Source organism: Serinus canaria, chromosome 5 (assembly GCF_022539315.1).
Source record: "Serinus canaria isolate serCan28SL12 chromosome 5, serCan2020, whole genome shotgun sequence".
Classification (NCBI taxonomy): Eukaryota; Metazoa; Chordata; class Aves; order Passeriformes; family Fringillidae; genus Serinus; species Serinus canaria.
This window is the reverse complement of record NC_066319.1, coordinates 8,055,928-8,080,319: the sequence shown is the minus strand read 5'-3', so window position 1 is coordinate 8,080,319 and position 24,392 is coordinate 8,055,928. Positions and strand designations below refer to the sequence as shown.

Genomic DNA, 24,392 nt, shown 5'->3' with positions numbered 1-24,392 from the left:
CCAGTTCTTATCTGAGCAGTGTTGCTAGGACAATGAATTATTTCATTAAAATCCTACTGATACCTGAAAAAGAAGAGAGAAAAGAATTTTTAGCATAAAATCATGCAGAATAAATAACTCCTTCTTTCATATAAGAATATTTAACTCACTAAAGGTGAGGGGCATTAAAGGAGTAGTGTCTATTGCTTGTGCAGCTGTCACACATCGAGTGTTCTTTTCCTATAAAATGTGATCCTGAACATGCAATGCTTTTTTTTGTTTTGTTTTGATGATATTCAACTCAGTAAGTTTATTTTCCCAGTCTCAGTTTTGCTCACTTATTATTGTCCATTTAGATCACTAAGAAGCTGATCATGTGAAAAGCAGGCCATTCCCTGACCAAAACCCCTTGGTGCATAAATTGAATTTCAGGAGAGCCGGGGCTGACTTCTGAGGGCCGAATTCTGAGGGCCGAGTTCTCAATTCTGAGGACTGAGTTCCGAGAGTCCAGTTTTGAGTTCTGAGGGCTGAGTTCTGGTTCAGAGTTCTGAGGGCTGAGTGAGGAGTTCTGAGGGCTGATTTCAGAGTTTGGAGGGCTGAGCTCTTGAGGGCTGAGTTCTGAGGGCAGATTTGGCACCTCCGAGGGGTCATCCGGCATTTCTGAGGGGTGAATTCAGAGTTTTGAGGGCTGAGTTCTGAGGGCAGATTTGGGAGCTCCGAGGGGTCATCTGGCACTTCTGAGGGCAGATTTGGGAGCTCCGAGGGGTCATCTGGCACTTCTGAGGGCAGATTTGGGAGCTCCGAGGGCAGATTTGGCAGCTCCGAGAGCTGATTTGCCAGTTCCGAGGATGCCGCGGAGCCACCGCCCCCGCGCAGCGCTGCTCGGGAGGCGCAGAGAGCGGCGTGATGGGCGGCGCGTTCCGGGGACGTCTCGCAAGATGGCGGCGCCCCCAGACATGGAGCTTTCCCCCACCCTGAGCCTGGAGCTGCTCCCCACCGACCCGCTGCTGCTCATCCTCAGCTTCCTCGACTACCGGGATCTGGTGAGGTACGGGCAGCCCGGGGGGATGGCACGGGCGGCCCGGGGGGATGGCAGGGGCGCGGCGGGCGGAGCGCTCCCCGGGCTGTGCGGGGAAAGGGCTTGCCTGCCTCCGAAGGAAGCGCTGAGGGGAGGACACGGTCTGAGCCCCTTTCCCTTCCAGCAGCACCGGGCTTTCCCCACTTTTACCGTCATCTTTCTAACAAAATGAAATGTTCCCTTTTACTGAGAAGGTGGTGAGGCCCTGGCACAGGTTGCCCAGAGAAGCTGTGGCTGCCCCATGCCTGGAAGTGTCCAAGGCCAGATTGGACGGGGTTTGGAGCAGCCCGGTCTAGTGGAAGGTGTCGCTGCCTAGGGTAGGAGGACTCATTGATGTTTAAGGTCACTTCCAACCCAAACCATTCAATGAACCTGTTTCTCTCTCCCCCATTATGTGTTTGTACCTAAAAGAAGCAGTAAGTAAATTTGTGGAATCAGTATTTCGCCGAAGTTTGTGTTTCAACGGGCAAACAAAGGGTGGTCTTCCTGCTAGCAAATGTATTCCAGCGTTTGTGGAAAACCAAAAGAAATGAAAGAGGGTGACTTTTCAAGGGAAAAAAAAAAAACTTGAATGAAAGAGGCAGGTGCCTCTTGGGCTCGGTGGCTGAAGGGTTATGAATCATACAGTGAAGATGATAGTGTGGTTTTGGATAAAACCTCAGCAGTCAAGTGCAAGGTTTGGCAGTGATTGAAACCACAGTGTTTAATCAAAGAGAGAGGAATAAGCATAAGAAGGAAACAGAGTACTACCAGAAATGTGGGGGGGTTTGGTTTTTTTATTACCCCTAATAAATATTAGTCAAGAATGATAATGATTTCAGGGAGAATTCTGTTGGGATATCAGCAAAAAAGACATTAAACATAAGCAAAAATGATAACAGTTGTTATGGTGGCCCTTAGATATTTGATCATGTGCCAACTTCTCCATTGTTTGTGTAATTAATGAAAATGACTTGAATTTCACTTTTATCATGTTTGAAGCCACATGTTCATGTGGTGCTGTGGTAACTTACTCCCTTCCAGAAATTACAGGTTAGGTTGATAAACTCCAGTACAATAGATTTCTGCAAGGGCTTTTTTCCTTTGGGATATTTCAGTTCCCCACCCCCTAAAAATATAAAAAATCCCCATGTAATGAAATTTTTGCACAGCCCGATGTCCAGGTGTGAATTGAATTAGTTTGTGGGGATGTGGATGGAAAGGGTGATGTCAGGGAATAAGGAAGAATCACTTTGTTGAGGATGATTTTGAGATACTAATACAATTCTAGTTTAAACAGTTTATAAAACCCCAAGAGGCAATAACTGGAACCTTGTTTGGGACCCTCATTTGGGGTTAATCCCAGTCTTTGAAACACACACTTGGCACTGTAGAATGAGCTACCAGAGGAAATGATGTTGCCACATGTAAACTGATGGTGTTATTTGGAGACTTTCTTCAAAGTTTGTTATTTAAACAATTTAAAGAGGAAAGTAAGTTTGTAATACTCGAACTGTGTGGTTTCTGTAGCTTACTGGGGAAAAGATGGGGCAGAGCCTGATCATCCAGATAAAAAGGGATTTAAATCATAGTATCCTGTGCTACTGGAATGCTTTCCACTGGTGGAGTGGAGTCATGCTGGAATCTTTCAGGCAGTGTTTACTCTGGTGTAGGTCTGCAGGGTGACCTGCTTTACAAAAGTACTTAATTGCTGCCAGTTCTTTAAGTGTGTGGAAAAGTAGTTCATGACTTACAAGTAGTTCATGACAACGGTAATGAAGAGCTTTAACCATTGTAAGCACAGCTCTAAAAGGACAGCCAAATCATTTTCAAACTCTGCATTTTTTTAATGAGAATGTGTTGTGTGATACAGCATTTCTGCCTGTTTGTTTTGCTGCAATTGCATTTAATGATTTTATATTTATAGTTGCTGCTATTTGAATAGAAGATTAAATCAGCTATCAAGCCATGACCCACTGTGGAAAAGACACTGCAAAAAATACTGGCTCATTTCAGAGTAAGTGGGATTGTTTTAAGCTTTTTTTCCTATGAAAATGAATTTCTAAAATATGTTGTTCAGCTGATTTTCAGTCCATCTTACATCCAACTCATACTCTCAGCTTCTTTATAGCTGCGAAAAGCTGAGTAATGAAGGATGTGAATTAGCTTTTCACCAGCTCTAAGATTCACTACCAGACAGAGCTCTGTTCAGAAGGCACTCTGTGTGAGGGAGTATTGTTTCTAAATTTTCCCCTAAGTAGCCCAAATGTTTCCTAATTCTGTTCCAACTTGCTGTTGAATAGATGCTGGAATTAATTGAATTTGTGTAGCTTCACAGAGTGTTCCTGGGTTAATGTTATGCACCCTGTTCCTGCCAAATAACAAATACCAGCTCCTTGGGTTTAGAAGTCTCTTCAAGCTGCCATTTGAGCACATTTTCTCCATGTGCCCTTAGGGAGGAAAAAAGCAGACGGAATCAGAGCTGGAGAGCCATCTTCATCAGCACCTACTCTGATTTAGGAAGGTACATCCACTACTACGCCACGCTGAAAAAAGCCTGGGATGACCTGGAGCAGTACCTGGGGCAGTGGTGTCCGCGCATGATCAGCTCTTTGAAAGGTACCTGGCACACCTGGAGTAGGTTGGTTCACCCAGCCCTGCCTGTTATTAGGCCTCATGCTGCTTTCATGGAAGGTGTGTGCTTTAATTAGCAGAGTCCTGAAAGTCAGGTAGATGTGCTCTCCCTTCCTTGCAAACACAGGCAGAGTCCTTGCCCAGTTCCTACTGATCCAAAGATTCTCTGGAATCAAGGTGATTTTTTTCTAGTGACTGCTCTGTCTTTATCATACTTCTAGGTTGCTATGACCTATTATTTGTTTTTTTTTGTTTGTTTTGGTTTGGTTTTTTTTTTTTTTTTTTTTTTTTTTTTTTTTTTTTTTTTTTTTTTTTTTTTTTAGTGTAGTAACTCCATTGCTTTGAGGACCTGCTGGTGGGATTTTATTTGTGAGATTTTCATAAGACCTCATTAAAACACTGTCACATGAAAGCAGATGTTCTAATCTGAAGCCAGACAAAAAGGGTGTTGTTGGACTTTATTTTTTTCTGTAGGTCTTACAGTGATCCAGTGGTGGAACATTAATTCTTCCTTTTTTTTTTTTTACTCCCCTCCTAGATTCTGATTTATGTTTCAGTTTGTATTTTAATCCTTGAAGTACTTCCAGTGTTCTAGGTCGTAAATCACAGCTACAGTGAGTTTTGGCTTTTCTGGTATAGGGGACAAAAAAGCTTTTACATTTTCAGCTGTATTTCAGTTTCCTGTATGAAGCTGACTTTTAAACCATGATAGCTAATTTAATCTGATCTGTGAAATTAAGAGACAAATGGTCTCTTAAGAGACAATATTAAGAGACAGATTATCTCCTTCCCATTTAAGCATTTTCTTGTTTTGCTTGGATAGTGCTGGATCCTTACTTTTTGCTAAGTACTTTTCAAGACAGAATGTAAAGCTTTTATTTATGTACAGAAAGACAAAAACAAATTTCAAATTGCCAATTTCCACTCTTACATAATGGTGGAAGGTTTTAGATAAAATTTAGGCTTTTTTCATACCATTTGTAAGGAATAGTGTTTCAATGAATTGTTAATTTATGTCCTGTTAATGAAAAAGGTAATGAGTATGAAAAGGGTTCTAAGAAGATGGATTGGAAAAGACCAGTTTTTGCTGGAAGTGAGGGTATTGGAACGCCCCTGAAGTGTATGTGGAAATGTAAGAATAGTTCTCCACCGCTTTGTGTTATTGACTTGAAAATCCCCTTTTACAACCCATTTATTGCTTCAGATTCCAGGTGAATGGGGGCTGCAGCCAGCATTTCTGTGTCGCTGATGGAACTGGAAACTGAAAGAACCAACCCTTAGGGTGATGAAAGAGTAAAATCAATACTGCCTGAGAGCTGTAACTGGGACTCAGTTGTTGGCAGTGTTGTGGGGGAAAGGTTCGTTCCACTTTATAAACATTTGCTGCTTTGAGGCCTGTGGAGGTTGCACTGGACTGAGATTGGTGCTGTATTAAATAATCAATTAGAGTCATCATTTTCCTTTCACATTTATGCAATACTCATTGTGTACCACCCAGCATACAGTGAGGCCACCAGATACTGACTTGAGTCCACACTGGTTGGATGAGGGCATTTAGAGACTCCATGCTTTGTGTTTGACATACCTGCACCGTCCTTCCTTTTCCAGAGAGTGTGAGGGAGGAAGATCTGGATGCTGTGGAAGCACAAATCCGCTGCAAACTCCCCGATGACTATCGGTGTTCGTTCCGTATCCATAATGGGCAGAAGTTGGTTGTTCCAGGGTAAGGACTGAAAGCTACTTACCAAATATTAATTCCTTTTGTATTTCTTAGACACTTCACTTAATAAAAGGTGAAATGTCCCCAGAACAAGATAAATGAAGCATTTAAATGTATTGTGACTGAGTCACCGCTTAAGTGACACTTCCAGAATTGGCTGTCTTCTAATCTTGGAAGTAATTGGAAGCCCAGCATGGTTTTCTAATTGCTCAAATTATTTTTATACTTCCCCTTTTCCTAATGAGAACCTTGTCAGTTTTTTGCAACAATGCTAAACTTCCAGCTGTTAGACTTTTAATCATAGGACTGCAAGTTGCTCCCTGAAGTTTGGCTTTTTATTACAGAAGTAAATTAGCCCCTTGCACTCTTAAAGCTTCATTCTTTAGTAATTCTTTTATTCTTTAAAATGGTTAGGGAATGACTTCAAACTGGTTAGTCATATTAAGGTAGAATCAATTTTCACTTCTGCAAATTAAGTTTCCTCAGTAGAAGATTATAATATTTTATGCAGTTTCTGCAGTGAAAAACTTCCTTTTATATTAAGGTTAGAAGGCTGCTGACCAAAGTTTCTGGTATTTCCGCTGTAGAAAAATTAGGTGTTTGAAGCACCTGATGAAGTGCTGGAAACAAAAGCAAAAGATGGAAAACTACATCAAATCTTTGCAAGGTCTGTAGGGAGAAATGCACTCATATTGCTCTGCCAAAACTTTCACTCATAAAGAAGGTGCACCTTTCTCCATTTTGAGTGTTTTATGTGCAGAAAGGATTCAGGAAACTGTTTTATGAAACCATAAGGATGATTTCTAGTTCTGTTTTCTAGGAGAGACTTTAAATTTTTTTAGAGAGGATATAGGTGCCCTAGTTCTGTAGATTTCACATGGTGTTCTGCAGCCATTTGCATCCTCTCTTCCCACTGTTTCACTCCCAAAAAGCCTCTACTGTAATGATGTGGCTATGGAGGGGCTGCAGGAGCAGACACAAAGCTGTGGGGAAGTCTTACAGCTTGGAGAAAGGCTTCCAGGGGAAGGTGTGGTCCCATGGGGGATGAATACTGGGAAGATCAGGGGTAGGCAGTGGACGTTGGTGCAGCGGGTTGTTAGATCAGAAACACGAACTATGTGGGACTTGTCCTTGTTAGATGCTTCAGGTTTCTGTGTTGGCATGTTGGTACAGCGTCTGTAGAACGTACTAATCCCAGGCCAACTTCCTAAGGAGAAAGAGGAATGGAACCTGTTGCCCAGGATGGGATCAGCTTTTAGCATGCTGACATGTGGCAGCTTGCACCTGAGTCACTGCTTTCATAACAGCATCTGCTCAGCATCTGCAGGAATTTGCATCTCATTTGCCTTTCCCTGGTGTTCCCAGCTGGGAGTGTGGGTGTGAAGTGTACACTCAGGTTTGGGTGATGCTTCCACAAAGCCAGGGTGATGTGAACTAATAACCTAGTGCAGCATGTGGATGTTCAGCTTGGATTTCAGCTCAGTCTAATACACATCTAAAGCATTGAAAGAAGCAGTTTCCAAAAGATGACCAGCAAGCTTTGCCTTGTGAGTGATGTCTCCTTTTGGTGTTCCCTGTTTTTGCTGTTCCCAGGCTGATGGGCAGCATGGCCCTGTCGAACCACTACCGCTCCGAAGACCTGCTGGACATCGACACGGCGGCCGGGGGCTTCCAGCAGAGGCTGGGGCTCAAGCAGTGCCTGCCCCTGACCTTCTGCATCCACACTGGCCTCAGTCAGTACATGGCCCTGGAGAGCGTGGAGGGACGGAATAAATACGAGATCTTCTACCAGTGTCCAGTAAGGAAGATGTGTTTGTGTTCCCAGAGTACTTCTGTGCTGATGGGTAGTGCAGGAGCCTTAGTGGGAAGTTGAAGCTGTAAATTCAGTGGTCATGGGAGCACTGTGAGTTTTACATGTCTGAGGATCTGACTGGGACTACAGTGATGTGTCAAGCAGCCAGACTTCAGGTTTAGTGAATGTAGGGAAAGTGTTCCCTGTGTTGTTTAAATTGTAACCTTGAAAGTCCAATGCTCTCTAATATATCCTTAAACTTCTTTCCCTTTCAGGAGCAAATGGCTCGCAATCCATCTACTATTGTTATGTTCATTACAGGTAACACTTCAGATTAAATATTCAAAATAAAATAGTCAGTGTGGGATCATCCAACATATTTAGAAATATTCCTCTTGGCTTAATCTTGGCTTACCGTGGGGTGGAGGGTAAATTCCATGCACAGCATTTCTCTCAGCATTTTAAAGGTGGCAGGTAAATAGATCCACTTCCTCCATTCAGAGCTTTATACAAGGTTTACTTTGTACACAGTATACTTTATACAAGGTTTGCATTTTGTGGATTAGTGATAGAAAGGAGCGTAATAAACTTGGAGTCCCTTAGCATTCCAAAAGATCAAAGGACAGCACACACAGCTCATGCTCTAAGGAAGAAGTGGTAAGTACACTTAATCTAAAAGGAGTGGGAGTACTTGATAACACATCAGGGAAGGCAAGGATAATAATTTCTTGGTAGCTCAGCTTCAATCCAGTTTTGAATCCCTGATATTGACAAACAGTTGAACTCCCTACTTTTCTATTGAACTCTATATTGCAATGCTTGGAAGATTTATGGCTGAGAAATTCTTGTGCAGAGGGCTGGTCTGTAAAACTCTCACTTCGAGAATTAAATGTGACAGCTTGAGTGTCTGCTTAGCAATCAAGCTGTTCCATAATAATGGCTGTGGGTGTGTGGAAAGCTGTTCTCAGACAATGGCTGCAAGTGTACAAAATCCCAGAATGACATACAGCCTTAGTCTTCTGAGGTTGTAGAGGAGTGCAGAGTATGTCTCTGATTTACCCCTCTTTTAAAGAAGAGGAAATGCTGCGGTATTCCTTAGAAGGTTTCCATGTGGAATCCAAGTGATCAGACCCTTATTGTAATGTTAAATACTTAGCTAAGTGATTCTTTGTTGGCCGTGTCATTTCTGGAGGGTGTACCCTGAACTCTTTAGTCCTTAATTGGTTTCCCTAAATGATCCTTGTTGGTAGAATGATCTGGAATATTGATTGACTCATCTCAATATGCCTGAGAGCTTTTAGTAAAAATAATCAAAGCTTTAAACTTTTTCCTTGAAGTATTCACTGTAATGTGCTCAGTGGTAAATTTGCCCATCCTTAGGAATGCTTTCCTTCCTTACCATCTAGGTACATCTTACTTGGAATGGTTTACATCTTACGTAAACAAAGTTGTCACTGGAGGTTATCCTATCATCAGAGACCAGATTTTCAGGTATTGTGACTGGGATTTGTAACCTTAGTGCCAGGTTTTGGTGCTGCTTCTCTGTATGCTTACCTCCCCAGGTAATTTCGGGTATCTGATACAAAAGCTGGTGGTGGGGAGAGGAGAAAGCCCATGAGACTACTGAAAAGAAACATGTAAACCAGAATGCTTAAAGCAACTTTATTTTTTTAACCAGAATCTTCAGAGCTTGTAACTGTGCATTAATTTTACATTATAAGTTATCTGAAGTTTAGCAAACAACATGATATTTATTCTGTGTGCCATGAGTGTGGTTTTGCTGCAGGACTGTTCAGAGTTAATAAAAAACCAAATGTTTCAGCTAATTGGTCTCTTGAATATGTAAATAAGCAGGACTTGTTCTGGTGTTTAAATCTTCATGCACTTGCAATTTCTTCTAAATACAATTAAGAACCTTAATTCTGTCAAACTGGGACACTGTAGAGCCAAGTCCTTGGATCTGTAAATAAATTTGCTGCTAGAGTTTCTAGGTTGTTTTCTTTTTATAATGACACACCCCTATTTAAACAGGTGCTTTTATTAATATTAATTATTATTAATAATTAACCACTTTTTGTGGTTTAGTTTTCTGTATTGGATGTGCAGAGCTATCTGCAGAGTTAATGCTCTCCTCCCTGCAGGTATGTGCATGATAAAGATTGTGTTGCTACCACAGAAGATATCACTGTGTCTGTGTCCACCTCTTTTCTACCTGAACTCAGTTCTGTACATCCACCACATTATTTCTTCACTTACAGGATCAGGTAAAAATAACTGAATTAATTCTTACAATGCAGGATAGACCTGTGGAATGTTCAAAACAAATTTATGCACAGCATTCAGAAATGTTCTGAAATGAACAGGAGATGCACAACATGCTGTACTTTTTAATAAAATAATCCTGATCGTTACTTGGTCAGGTACACAAAGCACCAGTCAAGTTGGTAATTGCTAAAATACAGTGATGGGTAGGGGAAAGCAGTTAAAAGCAGCTCTTGTGGTTTAGAAAAGGGTAAAAGACAGTGAAGCATGGGGATTGATCCTGTCAACTGGTTTGGGCTACTTTAGTGGGTGTTTTCCCAGTCTGCTTGGTGATCACAAGGGCACTAAAACATTTCTTGAAAGGAATGTGTTAAGTATGTTCTTTGGCTTCTAGAATTGAAATGTCCAAAGATGCCCTTCCTGAGAATGCCTGTCAGCTGGAGAGTCGATACTGGAGAATAACAAATGCCAAAGGTGATGTGGAGGAAGTCCAAGGTCCTGGAGTAGTTGGTAAGGAAAAAATTACTGGAGAGGGTATTTAATGTTCTGGTTGTTAAATTCTGTTATTGCCTGTTTTTTTGGGTTGTGGGCTTTGTATCAAAATCAGAGAAAAAGAGATGTGTCCCTCTGTTTTGGCTTTCAAGTTTGTAAGGGGTGTCTGAACATCCTACTGTTTAACCCCTCTCCAGTTTTTTATAATATCAATAATTGCTGAGGATCAATTTATGCATCCACTGGAATACAAAGTGATCTGCCTGAGTCTGTTGTGGAGTGCAAGTCTTTAGGAACTGCTAAATGGTAGTTCTCCATCAGTCCTTACTATTGTGATATGGTACTTTACCCACAGGAGAGTTCCCAGTTATCAGCCCAGGGAAAGTCTACGAGTACACCAGCTGTACCACGTTTACCACAACCTCTGGATACATGGAGGGCTACTACACCTTCCACTGCCTCTACAACAAGGACAGATTCTTTAATGTCACAATCCCTAGGTTTCATATGGTGTGTCCAGCATTCAAGGTGTCCACAGCATGAATGGTAAGCAGAGGTGCAGTTGGCTAAAACAAACCCCAAAATGATAAAAATTACAAAAATTACAATGCTGAATAGTGTTTGTATTGCTGATTCCATACAAAACATTCCCCATGATTCAGAGGTCCTCACTGGTGCCTGCAGGCATGGCATTGCATGAACTGCTTGGGTTTCAGAGCTCCCTCCTTGGTGGGAGCACACTTATTAATTATAGCCATAATAATGTATCTCTCTATTCAGACATGCTCCAGTTAATGACAGTTTAAAAACTGTAGAGCCTGTGATGTGCATTAGTTCTTGCTGAAAGTGCATTTCATGAAGTCACTTAATGACTTTGCAAATCACCAAGATACTTCACTTGCTGTTAATTATAATGTAGTTTTAGTTTGGAGATTGTGGGTTAATTATATAATTTCTCCCTTTTCTTTGACATATTTAGAGAAGAGCTCTTGATTTATTTTATCTCCAGTATTAGTGCAAGCACTGAGGAACTGTGAGCTTTCCTCAGGAGCAGGCAGCTGCTTGCACACTGTGACAGGTTTATCCCAGGATTTCAGACACTCATTCCCAGTGGCTCTAAGAGTAGGTGCCAGCAGATGTCGGGCTTCTAACAGAAAATGACATCTCTTAACTCTTGCTCACATTTTTGGGAATTGTAACTGCCTTCCTAACTTCCTTCCGTTCAGTTGATTGGAAAAGTAATTTGCTTTTCTCAGTTACTCCACTCCTATTTTAAAAGTAGTAATGACCCTTTTCTTTTTAAGTTACTTTAGTAAAAGAGAGCCTAAACCACCAAGAAAATGGGTACAGCTGAGCTACTGAACTGTGGCTTTACATAATTGTAGGTATGGAATATTGAAAACCAGTGGATCCTTAGGGAGTGAAAGGTCAAGTAGCTTGGCAAAATGACCTCTGTTGCAAATTTACCTTGGTTTTAGGACATAGATCACAATGTCTGCTTCAGCTAATGGGTGTGATAATGTAGCCCAGATTTTTCTAGTTAGTGCTTTCTTAAAATTAACTGGAAGGGAAGACTTTTTAAACCTGGGTGTGTTTTGTATTAGGCAGCAAATCCCAATGAATCTGCAGTGGATGAAGATGAAGATTCCACAGGCATTGATGACTCCTGAGATCCACGTACAGTGTTGGACATTCCTGCACCCTCTGGATGCTGCCATGTCACACTTTTGGGATTTTTTCCCAAACAGTTTGCATAAGCTGAACTCTTCAGGGCTAGTGCATAGGAATATTTCTGACTGTTGTAAATGAACTCTGTTGCACATCAGGGCAACTAGCATGAATGTTGGTGCCAGTTCTCATATTCATTAAGAGTATAACTTCTATTTCCCTGGTTTGGAAGTGGGGGAAGAGGGAGGAAATCTGGGTGAGGAAGAGGAATGTGTTTGGGCTTTGTTTATTTTTTCTGAAGTGTGAAACAGCTTGATAGTCCAAGGTACTCATATCTCACATTTTTAAAGTATTGCCTACTTATGATCATACTGCAAATATGGTGTAGGGATTTGGTTTTATGCAAAGCATTAGAAGGGTATATCCTGTTGTCCTTTCTCGTGAGTTTCTGCTCTGGATAACTGCTGCTAAGAATGAAACATGCAGTTTGGTCTGAATATCCCATTTGGGTGAGATTAGGTGCTGTTATGCTATTTTTTTTTTTTTATTAACATAGTAATAGCAAAAAATTCTGGTCATCAAAATGTATAAATTAGGAGTGAAACTGGCCTTATTTATAGACAATCTATTTGTCAGTTGGATTTTATGCTAAGTGACTCTGACTGGAGAATGCCTCTGGGAATGTAGTGTCCATGCATAATCTGCCACTCGTTAAGTAAGGAATTTCTCAATGACTACAGAGTATGGATTTGTAAATATGTTTTGAGGTTTTTTTTCTGTTTCATGTTTGCTGTTGTCATAGGTGACAAATTTTTGTTATGTATCATGTTTTCCTGAGCCCTGGATGAATTTTTGTAACTGAATAAAAAAGAAAAAAAAATAAATAGGAGGCCGGCAGAACAGCAGATGACTAGAAAATTTATATTTAAAGAAGTATCTGTTTGCTTTATCTTTTTTTTTGTTTCTGTTGTCATTAATAAACAACTGCCTCTTTTGTTCTCGAGTGCTGCATGGGACTGTTTTTGCCAAGACTTGAGCAATAATTTTGTGACCAGCACTGGTGTAGTCCTTTCTTTTGACAGCCAGATATTGTAGGTTTATGAGGTAGACTGGTATATTGTGGTTCCAACTCAAATTTATTGTGGTTCCAACTCAAATTTTCCATTATTGGCTTATTTCCAGATTTTTTTTTTTTTTTGCAAGTCCAGGTCTTGGATTCTTCAGCTTTTCCTGGTGCATTTTCCACAGTGGCACAAGTACTGAGTCTGACCCTACAACAGTCATTAGGTGAAACATCTCCAGAAACAAAACCAGCTTGTGTTGTCCCTCACAAGCTGAACAACACTGAGTTGCTGGAATGCATCCAAAACACGAGGGTTTTTGAGAATTACCACAGTATTACCTGTGAGGGGTAAGAAATTTCCACAAAAGTTTTTTCAAGGATCAGTACAAGAAGGTTTTAGTGGAACTAGAACTTAATGCAGGGCTGTCAGTGTGCTGTGTGTTTCCAGGGACAGATAAACCCTCATGGTTGGAGGGTGTTCTTGGGAAGTTTCCTCCCAGGATCTCTATGTTCTAGTGCAATGGAAGCGGCTCAAGGGCATGGGACTCTACACAACAAACACTGCCAACTCTTGGCAATTTCACTCATTTTTGGGGAGTGGTTCTGAGCTGGAATTCTTGCTCTCTGTGGGAGAAGTCAAGATCCAGGACAGTGCTGTGCTTTCAGCCCCTGAGCACTGCTGTGCCTGGGTTTGAGGCCTCAGCTCTGGGCACAGACAGTGGCAGAGGTATTAACCAAAGGTATCAGCTGTGGTTTTTCACCTCAGAGACGCCTTTAGCTGGCTGGCAGTTAGGCACTCAGAATGAATCCAAGCAAAGTAAAAACTCAGTTTACCTCTAGTGGAAAAGGTTCAGGTGATGGTGAAGAGAAAAAGAGCGGATTCCGACGGAGAGTTAAATCCAGAGTTTATTCCAGGGTGATACAGTTCTGAATCTCTGTAACAACTCCAACAGAATCCCTACCGAACGGTTCCAGTGCCTTTTAAACCCACAGGGAGGGGGGAGGGAGAGGATAGGTGAGCCACCAACCAGGTGGGAGGGGGAGGGTCTCAGGGGACAATGATACCTGGACAGGCCAATGACCCCAGGTCTGAGAAGCATCTTTTGAACTTCTGCCAATCACATGATGCCCTTGCTGGAATGTGGAACTTGACAAACAGCACTTAGAAAGAGGGCAAGGGGGCAGGGGGAAGGGAAGGAAGAAGTTGGCACAATATCCTATCCCTATATCCGGAGGGACAGGATATAGCTTCACACCACAACACAGAGGGGTCTGGAGTGAGGAGGCAGCCAGGCAGGGAATGGAGGGAGTGCTGCTCCTGCCCTGAGCTCCAATGGGTTTGTAGCAGGCCAAAGGGTGTTGCTTTGCTTCAGGCAGCCATTTCAGCACAGGGTGTGTTGCCTGGAGCTGGCAGCAGTGCTGCAGCTTCTGATGATGTGCATTTGAAGTGGGGCTGAAGCCAGTGGCTCTCCTTACCCCTCCAAAGAAGTGTGAATCATGGAATCAATGTGAAATGGAAAACAAAGGAGTTGATGTTTGGCAGCACTGCTGGACTCTGGGAATGTTCACTGAGCAGCAGGAGAGAGCTGAGTTGAGGTCCCATGGCCACAGACAGCACCTCACTGCTCTGGGTGAGCACAGTTGTGGGGCAGGGTCACTCCAGTGCCTTCAGCTGTCCAACACTTCCTGTAGTCACTGGAATCACAGGGACGTCCTTCCCTTCAGCCATCCTCCTGCAGGCTCAGCTGAAGCTCTGCCACCTTCTGGCTCAGATGTGACTCTAGTGCTTGGTTAGAACTTCACCTGGCCAGCTAAAACCAGCCTCGTTGAACACCCGTGACTCACCTTGTGGTGAAACCCTGGTACATCCAGCACAAACATGCACCTGCTCTGGTCCTTCTTCTGTCCCTATGCTGACAATCTCTTTATAATTGTTCTTTAGGATTCCTTCAATATTTTTGTGGGATTTTGCTGGCTGATTGGTTTCCTGGAGGGGACCTTTGGCTACGATTTCTTTGTCATCACTGTATGACAGAGAGAAAAACAAGTGGTGCGCCAGCCAGCAAAATAAAGAAACCCAACTGAAAAGTTGCTGTGCAAGTTATTCCAGTGTTCTGTGTTATTTTTTTCTGTCATTGTTTAATTTATCAAAAATTATGCAAAGAATTTAAGGTGCAAAATTCTGGTCAAGTTTGAAATACCATTTATCTGTGATGATACAGATAAATGTGTGCTCTGTTGGAGGGACTCTTGCCAGATTTTGAGAAAGAAAACAGGTAAATGTTCAGCTGTGGCTGAAGTTCCTCGTTCCCAGTTCCTCAACTAAGTGAATTAATATGGAATTTTTTTTCTATCATATTAATTGAGGGGATTCTCATTTAATAAGCTGCATCCAATAAACCACAAGCATTTCACTCTAACATCCCTTTTTTATTTATGGCTTAAACAGAGACAAAATCTTATAGACAGAAAATAATAGCTGACTGACAATCAACACATCTAGAGAATCTGATATAAGTTGGGAGTGATTTAGGATTTGCTTTAGGTTTAGTAAATAAATAGACAATTTAGGTGGGATAAAAAATAAATCTAAGAATCCTTTTTAAATATAACCGGTAGTTTTACAGGAATTTCATATTGTCCTCAAGTCAGCACTGACCCTTGTTTTTTTCTAGATAGCATGCATCTAAGTATTAGTAAAATAATTTTGGGGTCCTCATTTCTATTGCTGTTCCATGTTTTCCTGGGTTGTGAATGTTTCAATCTAGATTCAGGTACCTGTGGAGGAACGTGACACTTTCCACTCCTGGTTTTTCCTTTGTGTGTTCTAAAACCCTTCACTGTTTTCATTTGTCTATTAATTCATACCATGAGGTATCTGGGAAGACCTTAGAGCACCTTCCAGTACCTAAAGGGCCTCCAAGAAAGTTGGAGAGGGACCTTGCTCAAGGGCCTGGAGTGACAGAGCAACAGGGAATGGATTTTAAGTGATGAGGTGAATTTAGATGGGATATTGGGGAGAAAGGAGAAATTATTTAAACAGGGCACAGTGAGGCCCTGACACAAGTTTATCAGAGAAGCTGTGGCCATCCTTGAAGTGCTCAAGGCCAGGTTGGATGGAGCTTGGAGCAGCCTGGGATAGTGGAAGGTGTCCCTGCTGTGAAAAATGCCAATCACTCGTTTTTAAAATTTTAAAAGTTTAATAGTAATAAAATGGTTACAAAAATAGTAATAAAATTAGAGTAATAAAAATTTGGACAATTAGGGTTAGAACAATACGAGACAATAAGAACAAAGAGTTATGGATGGTCCAGGTACCTCTTTGTGGGCAAAATAAGCCCGAAAAAGGACACCTGTTAACAGAGGTTTAACCCTTAAAAGCAATGGCCTGTTGCATATTCATACATCTCATACATGATGCACAAATTCCATTCAAACACAGGATTGTCTGGTCAGTGTCAACTTCTTCCTTTTAATTCTGACAGCGTCTTCAGAACTGAGCGAGGCAGGAGAAGTTCCCTTCTGATAAGGGAACAATAAATTCTTTTTCTCTGAAAGATTTTAGTGTCCTGTGGTTGCAATCTGGTGCACGTACCTCATTCCTCTCTTAAAAAAATATCCCACATACATAATTTTTATTTTAACTACAAAAGCTACATTTTAACTACAAAACTACATTTACCATACTATTAAAATGTTAATACAACACTACTACTCAATACACCATGATACATATAGTAAATATCTGCGTAGAGTCATATAATATGCATTTGTCACACCTGCCCATGGCAGGAGCGAACGGTCTCGGAGTTCCCCTCCAGCCCCAAAGTGGCGATGGGCGCAGGCATGGCCACGGGACGCGTGAGGGAGGGTGGCACACGCGTTCCTGCAAACATTCCTGGAAGCCTTCCCGGCCGGTGGGAGCAGGGAGCCCGCAGGAATCTCCCAGCCGCCGCCCGGCCTGAGGAAGCGCTTCTCCCGCCTAGGCTCCGTCAGCGGCTCCGGCCCCCGCCCCGCCCCGGAGGCGGCACCGCCGGGAGAGGCAGCGCCGGCCAAAGCAGCATCGCATCGCATCCCATCGCATTGCCGGGCACGGCGGGATTTGCCCGGGGAAGGTGAGCGGGACAAGCCCAGAGCAGCGACGGCAGCGCCGGGAGCCCGGCGAGGCCGAGCGGTGTCCCCGGGGGGGAGCGCGCGGGTCCCGCTGCGGGGGAGAGAAGGGGGCAGAAAGCGGGAGAAAGGCGGCGTTTCCCGGGAGCCGTGGGGAGCGTTTGGGTGCAAGTGTGGGCTCGGGCCGGGGCAGGTGTGCTCCGGCCGGGGCCATGCCCTGAGTCACTGCGGGGGCCGCACCGCAGTGCGCTGCGCTGCGCGGGACCGAGGGACGGAGCGGCCGCGCTGGGCGGTGGAACGCGGCCAAGAGGCGCCGGCACCTGCCCCGCCGCGTCCGGGCACGGCACGGCTGAGCCGCTCCCCGCGGGGATGCGGCTCCTGGTCCCCTTCCCCCTGTCCTTCCCCCTTTTCCCCCCATGCTGGCATCTGCGATGACAGCAGCAGCGGGTCTCGTCCGCCTGCCTCCTCCCAGGTGGGACTGCAGAGAAATTCTGTTTCACAACAGGGCACTGAGCCTTCCGTGCTGTAGCAGTTGCTGTTCCTTGTCATTGAGATGGGTCGGATGCTTGACTGATACGACTAATTTAGAAAATCCAGTTTGGGAGGCGTTTTCTCCTTTAATTTCCTCTGAGCCACGTTGTGAATTGCTGTTTATAGATATAGTAATTGCTTTTCAAAGGTCGGGATTTCCTGATTACACAATTCTGAAAACACACAGAAACAATTATTTTCCCAAAACCAGATGCATTGAATTACTGTTGTTTTGCTGGCTCTGATAATTTTTATTCATCTGCCTTATATTTATGCTGGTCATGATTTGGCGTTACTAAAAGGCAAAGCAGTTTTTGTCTGCTGACACACGGGTGACTGAGGACTCCTGGAAAATGGAGAGATTCCCAGGGTGGTTCTGTTTGCTGTCCAGAAGGGCTCTTGCTGCAACCACCAGACTTAACAGAGCTGCTATAGATCCACATCACTGTGGAACAACCCTCTGGCTTTGAAAGGCTTCTTGCAAAGTTGTTTACCCCAGAAAATAAGCTCATCTTGCACATTATGGTTTTGTTTTTTTATAGTTTCCTCTCTGCTCAACAGTAAATCATACAGAGAGGAGAAAAAAGAGAGCAGGTTGGCTTTTTAAGTCATTGGATGGGATTTCTTAAGGATCTTTTGGATAGGTGGTGGGTTTTTTTTTTTGGTTTTTTGGGTTTTTTTTGGTTTTTTTTATGAGGTTTGGGGCCTTTTGTCAGTAGAAAAATTAACTAGACTTAAGGTTGAGAAGCATTTAAATATTTTTTTGCTGTGAACCCATCTTGTCAAATCCACAGTCAGTGTCCTGGGAGGAAGAAGCTCCATCCTAAAATGGTTAAGGTCTGCCATACAAAAATCTTACTGTTGCAGGCAAAATTAAGAGCAGTGACAGTTTCACTACAGTTTTATTGGATGTAAAACTTCTTATCTGAATACCTTTAATACTTTGGAACTTTGAATGCCACTTGGGCTTTAAAGACAAACACAAATCATGTCCTCCTAGCACAAGTGTGGTCCCTCTCTCCCTGCTGTTGCTTCCTCAGAATATCCCACTGCAGTAGCAGAGGTTTTTCAGTAGGAGCTGTGATTGTAGTGCAGAGTCTGTGTGCAGAAATCTGTCTGAGAACTCTGCTTTGAAGCTGCCTATGTTTAAAAAATTCCTGACCTTCCTATCTCACTGCTGCCTACGGACTGCAGCAGCCATGGAGACCTGAGCCACTGCTGCAGGCACTTGGGGAGTTATTGCCTGTGTCAGTCCCTCAGTGAGAGGGAGAAATTTTGGGAGAGGAGAGGCAAAAGCTCCTGCAGAGCAGCCAAACCTCTTGCAAGCCCATGAGAGAGGAGAAAGGAGAGCAGTCTGGCTCCAGGGTTACTGTGGAATTGCTAAAAGAGAAAAAGCATTTGAGACCTTTCTTTTTGTTAGGTGTATTTGTAGCTGTGAGAAATTGGGAGGCCTGATGAATGGTGTAATCAGAGAGGAGAGAGGAGACCCATCTGAGCCTGTCAGGGCTCAAATATCAGTTCTGAGAATAAAAATCCTGTTCTGAGAATAAAAATCCTCCCTTGGAAAGTGCAGTTATTTTCCTCTCTTGTGTTTCCCTGTTTTTCCTGGACAGTGCTTTCAGTTTTATACTAAAACAGGTCTTGAAACCTCGGTTCATCACCAGGCACTTTGCTTTTAAATAGAATAAACTTCTATTACCTCTTTATGCCCTCAGATTAGGGAAGAAGCATGACCAAGATGAACTGCATCCTGCTGACCACCTGCATTGTTCTGATTGCTTTTTGTGGCTCTGGTGAGTAGAAGAGAGGGACTTAGTGGTTTAATGTTACAGCAGAGGCTGAGAAAATCATGGGAAAAAGTGTCAGAGGGAGGAAAAACAGGGAGAAAGGCCTGGATTAGTTAATACCACTATGGGGAATGTCAGTAACCATCAAAGCAGGGCTCAGTTTCTGTTCTGATTGTCTTGGGTCAAGACAATCAGAACAGGAGATTCTCAGGTGAGAGAATCGGGGTAGGATGTGGTGCTGCTTAACACAACAGAAAACTGGTATTTTGCTGCTAGAAAATGGGATTCCTCTTGTGTGAATGGGAAACTAGTGTGTAGTATGAGAGGAAAAGGAGATGGAATTTAAAAAATGGATAGAATAAAACTCAGCTGCAAGTATCTGTCATTGCCTGGAAAAGGCAGTCTTCAAGAGCAGATAAAAGGAGCAAACGAATATCTTGTTCTGCAGGCAGATAATGGTGTTTTTAAAAGTGACATAAATGCATGCTTCAAGATGTGCCTATCAAAATTGCCAGCTTCAATTGGTGCACTGATATAAGCTTGTCAATTTTAGCTGAAGTCTTGAGCTTAACAACCAGGCATATGTTTAGTGACAATTAGATGCAGATAAGTGATTCTTCTTTTTTTTTTTCTTTTCTTTTCCTTTTTAATGCTGCTGCTGTCTCAGTACTTATTACTCAGTGAAGATAAACCCTTGTTGTCTTAGGTTATGCCTTAAGATGTTACCACTGTGACAACAGCCCTACCCTGTGCAGGACCAACAGCACCTGCTTAACGACTGAAGACACTTGCTTGCAGCTGAAATTTGGTATGTACAGTGTCCCACAGACCTAAAATAAACCCACTTGGATCAGCTTTCATTGCCTGGACACCTCTAATCTGGCCCTAGTATGCATATCTCAGCGTCACTCAAAAGGAACTTGCAAATACTCTTGAAGGTCATGCTTATATTCCAGCAATAATGTAATGATTTAGATATGTGAGTTGTAGCTGTACAAGCATGCACATACATAGCTGTATATCCAGATTTAAAAATAAGCAAACAAACAAAAACCCACACAAGGAAGCTGGAAAAAAATAAAGACAGCATTGAATTTCAAATACAAGTTGTTACTCTATGAAAACAGATAAAGGATCCCTAGCCCACAAAATAAAGCTGCAGATGAATGGCTCAGTTGTTTATGAATTGCCACTATGAAAATAAATTCTCTTTTCCTGAGGGTGGAGTGATCTGTGTCTCAGGATGGACATCTTTAACTAGATCAGGTTGCTCAGAGTCTGGCCTTGAATGTTTCCAGGGATGAGACATCCACCACCCCTCTCAACAATCTGTGCCAGTGTTTTGCCACCCTTATCTACTCTGCCAGCTCTGTCCTCTGCACATTGTTCACTGAGAGCCTTGTCAAGTGCTGGCTCAGGCTGCTCAGGGCAGTGGTGGAGTCCCCATCCCTGGAGGGATTTAAAGGCCATGTGCATGTGGCACCTGGGTTACTGGGTTAGTGGAGGGCTTGGCAGTGCTGGGTTAAAGATTGGGCTTGATCATCTCAGAGGTCTTGTTCAGCCTAAATGGTTCAGGCTGAATGCAGGCTGAGCTGGCTGGTGATGCCAGGCATCACTCAAGCTCCACCCTGTATTTCCCAGTGGGTAAATTGGATACACACTGCTAATTTCCTAGTGAAAGCAAATTTGGAAACTTCTAAACACTTGAACTTAAAAAAGGAAGTGCAAGGCTGTGGCAAAAATAAAACTGTAGGGCTAATGCTGGGGGCACAAATGGCCCATGAACTGCAAGACACAAGACTTTACAAAAAGTGTCTCTTCTGGGGAGGGTGAGGGGCCAAGCCCAGTGATCTGTCCCTGAAATTTCATGTCAAATTCTCATTTCCACTTTGCTACGAAACTGGGGGTACATTTTATACCTTATTAGCCACTGCTGTGCAGAGTGCTGTGGGTGGGACTTCCACTCTTTGCACAGAATATTTATTGGTAGGAGGTTTGTGCTGGATCTGTGCCACATTTCCGGGTGTGGAGTCAAGAACCAGACCATGCAGCTTCTGCCTCCCTCCACTGCCCCCTGATGCCATGGTAACACAGACCTCAAGGCCTCCATCCAATTTCTGTTTACACCATGGGCCCTGACACACATTGAGCTTTGCCTTCTCTCAGTTTTATTCTCTAACAGTGGCAGTCTGAGCACTGCTTCTCTCTCAGTACCAAAAACAGTGTTACTGTCAATGCTCTCTTAATCTGTTTAATTTTTTTTGTTCCATAGGTAAATTGAGAACTTTCTCCTGCTGGAAGACATCCCAGTGCAGTGTGAATGAGATTGCTGATTCCTTCCTGTTGGATAATTTTGAATTCTTTTGCTGCCATCACGACCTGTGCAATGAGAGTGCAATTACTGGGGTTAACAAAGCAGCCTTCAGTATTGCTTCTGTAATGGCCATGTTGTGGATGCTCCTGTAATAATCCTGATTTGTAAGCTGTCCTTTCAAAATGAAGTTACACAAAACCATTAACTCTTTTCTATATAGCATATTTTCAGCTCCAGTCCATGGGCAGAAACATTCCTGTGTAATTTTAAGTTGTTTCCCAAGGTTCTGTCTGTTCTGTTCTGTGTGTTGTTACCACGTAGTGGGTGTTTTCATCTGTCCCCCTGCTCATGGGGAAGGTCAGCTCTAGTGAAATCATATTACCTTGTGGAGAACCTGGGCAAACTCCACTGGGTGATGTGAAGGAGAAGGAACACTACAGCTTTTCTGCTGGAAACTGTCATTTTTTTCCTGTCCCATAAACTGTCATTTTTTTTTAGTTGGCATTTCTGTGGGTTTTGATTTGTTTTGCTTTGGATCCTCCTTGTCACAAACCAAGCAGTGGCTTTGCCCTCAACACAAGAAGTGTTGGATCATAAGTGTACCTTGCTGCAGTCTTTGTGATGAATATGGAAATATTCAGGTTCAAGTCATGTAAACACTTTGTTCCCATCACTGTACCGTTTTTTTTCCTACCAGCCAATGATATAACCTTGTCAAGTGCTGTTATTTTTGGAGAAAGCATCTACATTTCTTAAGCCAAAACCAAAATATTGCTATAAGTGAGAAACACTTCTCTTTTTTTTTTTAATATATATATTTCCGTGAGCATGTAGACAACATGTGATAGCTTCTTTCTGGATTTTCCTCACACATTATCCATGCTTAGGATTTTAAGTGAGCATGTGCTTTGCACTGAGTATTTATTGGTATACTCAAAATCAATTATAAAATGCTAAGGAGTTGAAATGGCACATGTAGTTGACTTTTCCACCTAGTTAGCTTTTGGGTTTTGTTGATGTAAACCCTTCAAGCTTCCACCTAAGAGTACTAAAATCTTGCAGAACTTTCTTTCCATAAATGCCAATGCACAGCATATGTGTGTATTTATATAGCATGAATTATACCTGCTCCATCTGTAGGTGTGAGGGGTCAAATTCTGAAATACTTACATTGCTCTGCTCCATGGTGGAGACAGACCTTGGGACATCTCTGGTACCTGGGGACCCTCTCAGTCAGGTGGGATGCCAGATCCTCCTTTTTCTTCTTCTGGAGCTGCTGGCATATCCCTGCCAGAGTTGTGTCCATTGCCAATGGCATATCCTCTTCCTGAGGACCCTCACTTGTGCTCGTGACACCAGTGACACCAGTTCACCAGTCACAACAAGGGTGTTGTTCCAAATCCCTGATGTAATCCACAATGTACCTTTTGGTTGAGCTTATTGTAGCTATGAATGTGTCCTGGGATCTCTCCCATCACTCTAAATACAGAAGTCTTTGATAAATAAAAATGTCAAAAAAGAAGAATGTGGAGTGTGTGGTATTTATTGATATTTACAGCTGGATAGGACTCCAGTTGTTTCCATGGGATGTGCATCCATGCTTCCTTCCCATCCAGAGACTCAGCAGGTTCCAAGTAGACTTCCTTATTTTTATTTCCCACCTGATTAAAACCAGACACTGTAAGACAGCAATTCCTGCACAATGACTTCTTCCATTGCTGCAGCACCATTTGTCAAACTCAGGCTCATTTCTGGTGAAAAAGTTTTAAAGCACTGACTCAGTATAAATTGGGGGAAGGTTTGTAGCAGAGAGGTATCTTTTGTTGGACTAGATGATAGATTCCTTATGCTTAAATCATCCTGATGGCAGCATTTTTTCTCTATTATATTGTCAATGTCTCTTTTTTGATGGTGGTACTTTTAAACTTGTTTCATTGCTGTATGGCCTGCATATATAAAATATTCTCCTTTTTTGTTAAGTGCAAAAAGAGGCTCTGTATTTTGTGTGTCTAATCTTGAAGCAATCATTTTTACTATTTCTTTTTTGATAGCCTTGAACACTTTGTCTAAATTATACTTCATTTTTCTCTTCTAGAAGCACCCTAAGCAATGAGTCCTTGTGTTTTAAATGTGTAACTTTCTTTTTGTAAAGATCAACCAGAACATGATTTAATTTCTGTAAGGTTTGCATTTTCTGAGTCTGGCTGTGCTGACTGCTGAGCTCTCTCCTGCTGGTTGTTGAAGAGTAGCTGCTCCTTGAACTTTGGCATTTCTCCCCCTGCTGCTGCTGTGTCATGCCCAGATTTGCTGGCCAGTCCACAAAGAGGACCATTAAAACCAAGAGGGACATGAAAACTTTAGTTCAAGTATTAAAATATTGAAATTTGTTCAACTCAGAGTCCACCAGGACTCCCAACTCCTCTGCAAAGCTGTTTTCCCCTGGTCAGCCCCCAGACTGTGCTGGTGCCTGGGGTGATTCCCAGCCTATGGGGTGGGTGTCACAAAGCAGTGCCTGAAACCCAGGGACTCCTGGCTTTGGGCCTCCCTCAGTGGGAATATCAGCCAGACATTTTGAGTCGTTCAGCCGTGTCCTCTAAGACCCAGGGTGGTGCAGAATAAACTTAGGGTGAGTGGCTGTGCAGAGGTGTCTGTTGCCCCCTGCAGTGAGTGCTGGGTAACTTGTCACTGTTGCCGGGGTTGCTTTGGTTTTATTTTGTAATTGTCGGAGTGGTTTGCTCTGTTTTGCATTAGTGGCATGACTAAAACCCCATCATTTGATGTACTTTTTATGCCACTGCACATCATTTATGTACTAATGATCATCTGATCATCTAAGAATATTCTTCCCTACATCTACTTCTCAGGTGCTCTATAACTAGGAGTCTCTTTTTTTGGGGGCACACACAAGTTAGATAGGAACAAGAAGGAGAAGGTAAAAAATGAAAGCTTCAGCAACAGCAGGAATTCATTCTTGTGATCTGTT

At 42.8% G+C, this 24,392-nt stretch overlaps 3 protein-coding genes across 3 annotated transcripts in view; 2 read left to right on the top strand and 1 right to left on the bottom strand.

The window, feature by feature from the left end:
• The window catches only part of PPFIA1 (PTPRF interacting protein alpha 1), a 503,873-nt gene that overhangs the window by 46,487 nt on the left and 432,994 nt on the right, over positions 1-24,392 (bottom strand). The gene's annotated exons all lie outside the window — the stretch shown is intronic.
• FBXO3 (F-box protein 3) lies at positions 813-12,607 on the top strand. The gene is made up of 11 exons (XM_009097077.4): positions 813-1,027; positions 2,964-3,053; positions 3,492-3,655; positions 5,279-5,393; positions 6,984-7,188; positions 7,458-7,503; positions 8,589-8,673; positions 9,324-9,446; positions 9,839-9,954; positions 10,292-10,482; positions 11,541-12,607. Exons 1-10 carry the CDS (start codon positions 828-830, stop codon positions 10,477-10,479), a joined length of 1,332 nt encoding a protein of 443 aa, XP_009095325.2. The 5' UTR covers positions 813-827; the 3' UTR covers positions 10,480-10,482; positions 11,541-12,607.
• On the top strand, positions 16,665-22,623 carry CD59 (CD59 molecule (CD59 blood group)). The gene is made up of 4 exons (XM_018922030.3): positions 16,665-16,782; positions 19,024-19,101; positions 19,802-19,903; positions 21,368-22,623. The coding sequence occupies exons 2-4, from the start codon at positions 19,038-19,040 to the stop codon at positions 21,559-21,561; spliced, it is 360 nt and encodes a 119-aa protein (XP_018777575.1). The 5' UTR covers positions 16,665-16,782; positions 19,024-19,037; the 3' UTR covers positions 21,562-22,623.

What these genes read in the sequence shown, in the direction of transcription:
- FBXO3 (XM_009097077.4), top strand. Translation starts at nt 828, where the DNA reads ATGCCGCGGAGCCACCGCCCCCGCGCAGCGCTGCTCGGGAGGCGCAGA. An exon ending in TATTGTTATGTTCATTACAG is followed by an intron (nt 7,504 to 8,588) that starts GTAACACTTCAG and finishes CTTACCATCTAG; the next exon opens with GTACATCTTACTTGGAATGG. An exon ending in TTCTTCACTTACAGGATCAG is followed by an intron (nt 9,447 to 9,838) that starts GTAAAAATAACT and finishes TTTGGCTTCTAG; the next exon opens with AATTGAAATGTCCAAAGATG.
- CD59 (XM_018922030.3), top strand. Translation starts at nt 19,038, where the DNA reads ATGACCAAGATGAACTGCATCCTGCTGACCACCTGCATTGTTCTGATT. An exon ending in GATTGCTTTTTGTGGCTCTG is followed by an intron (nt 19,102 to 19,801) that starts GTGAGTAGAAGA and finishes TTGTTGTCTTAG; the next exon opens with GTTATGCCTTAAGATGTTAC. An exon ending in TTGCTTGCAGCTGAAATTTG is followed by an intron (nt 19,904 to 21,367) that starts GTATGTACAGTG and finishes TTTGTTCCATAG; the next exon opens with GTAAATTGAGAACTTTCTCC.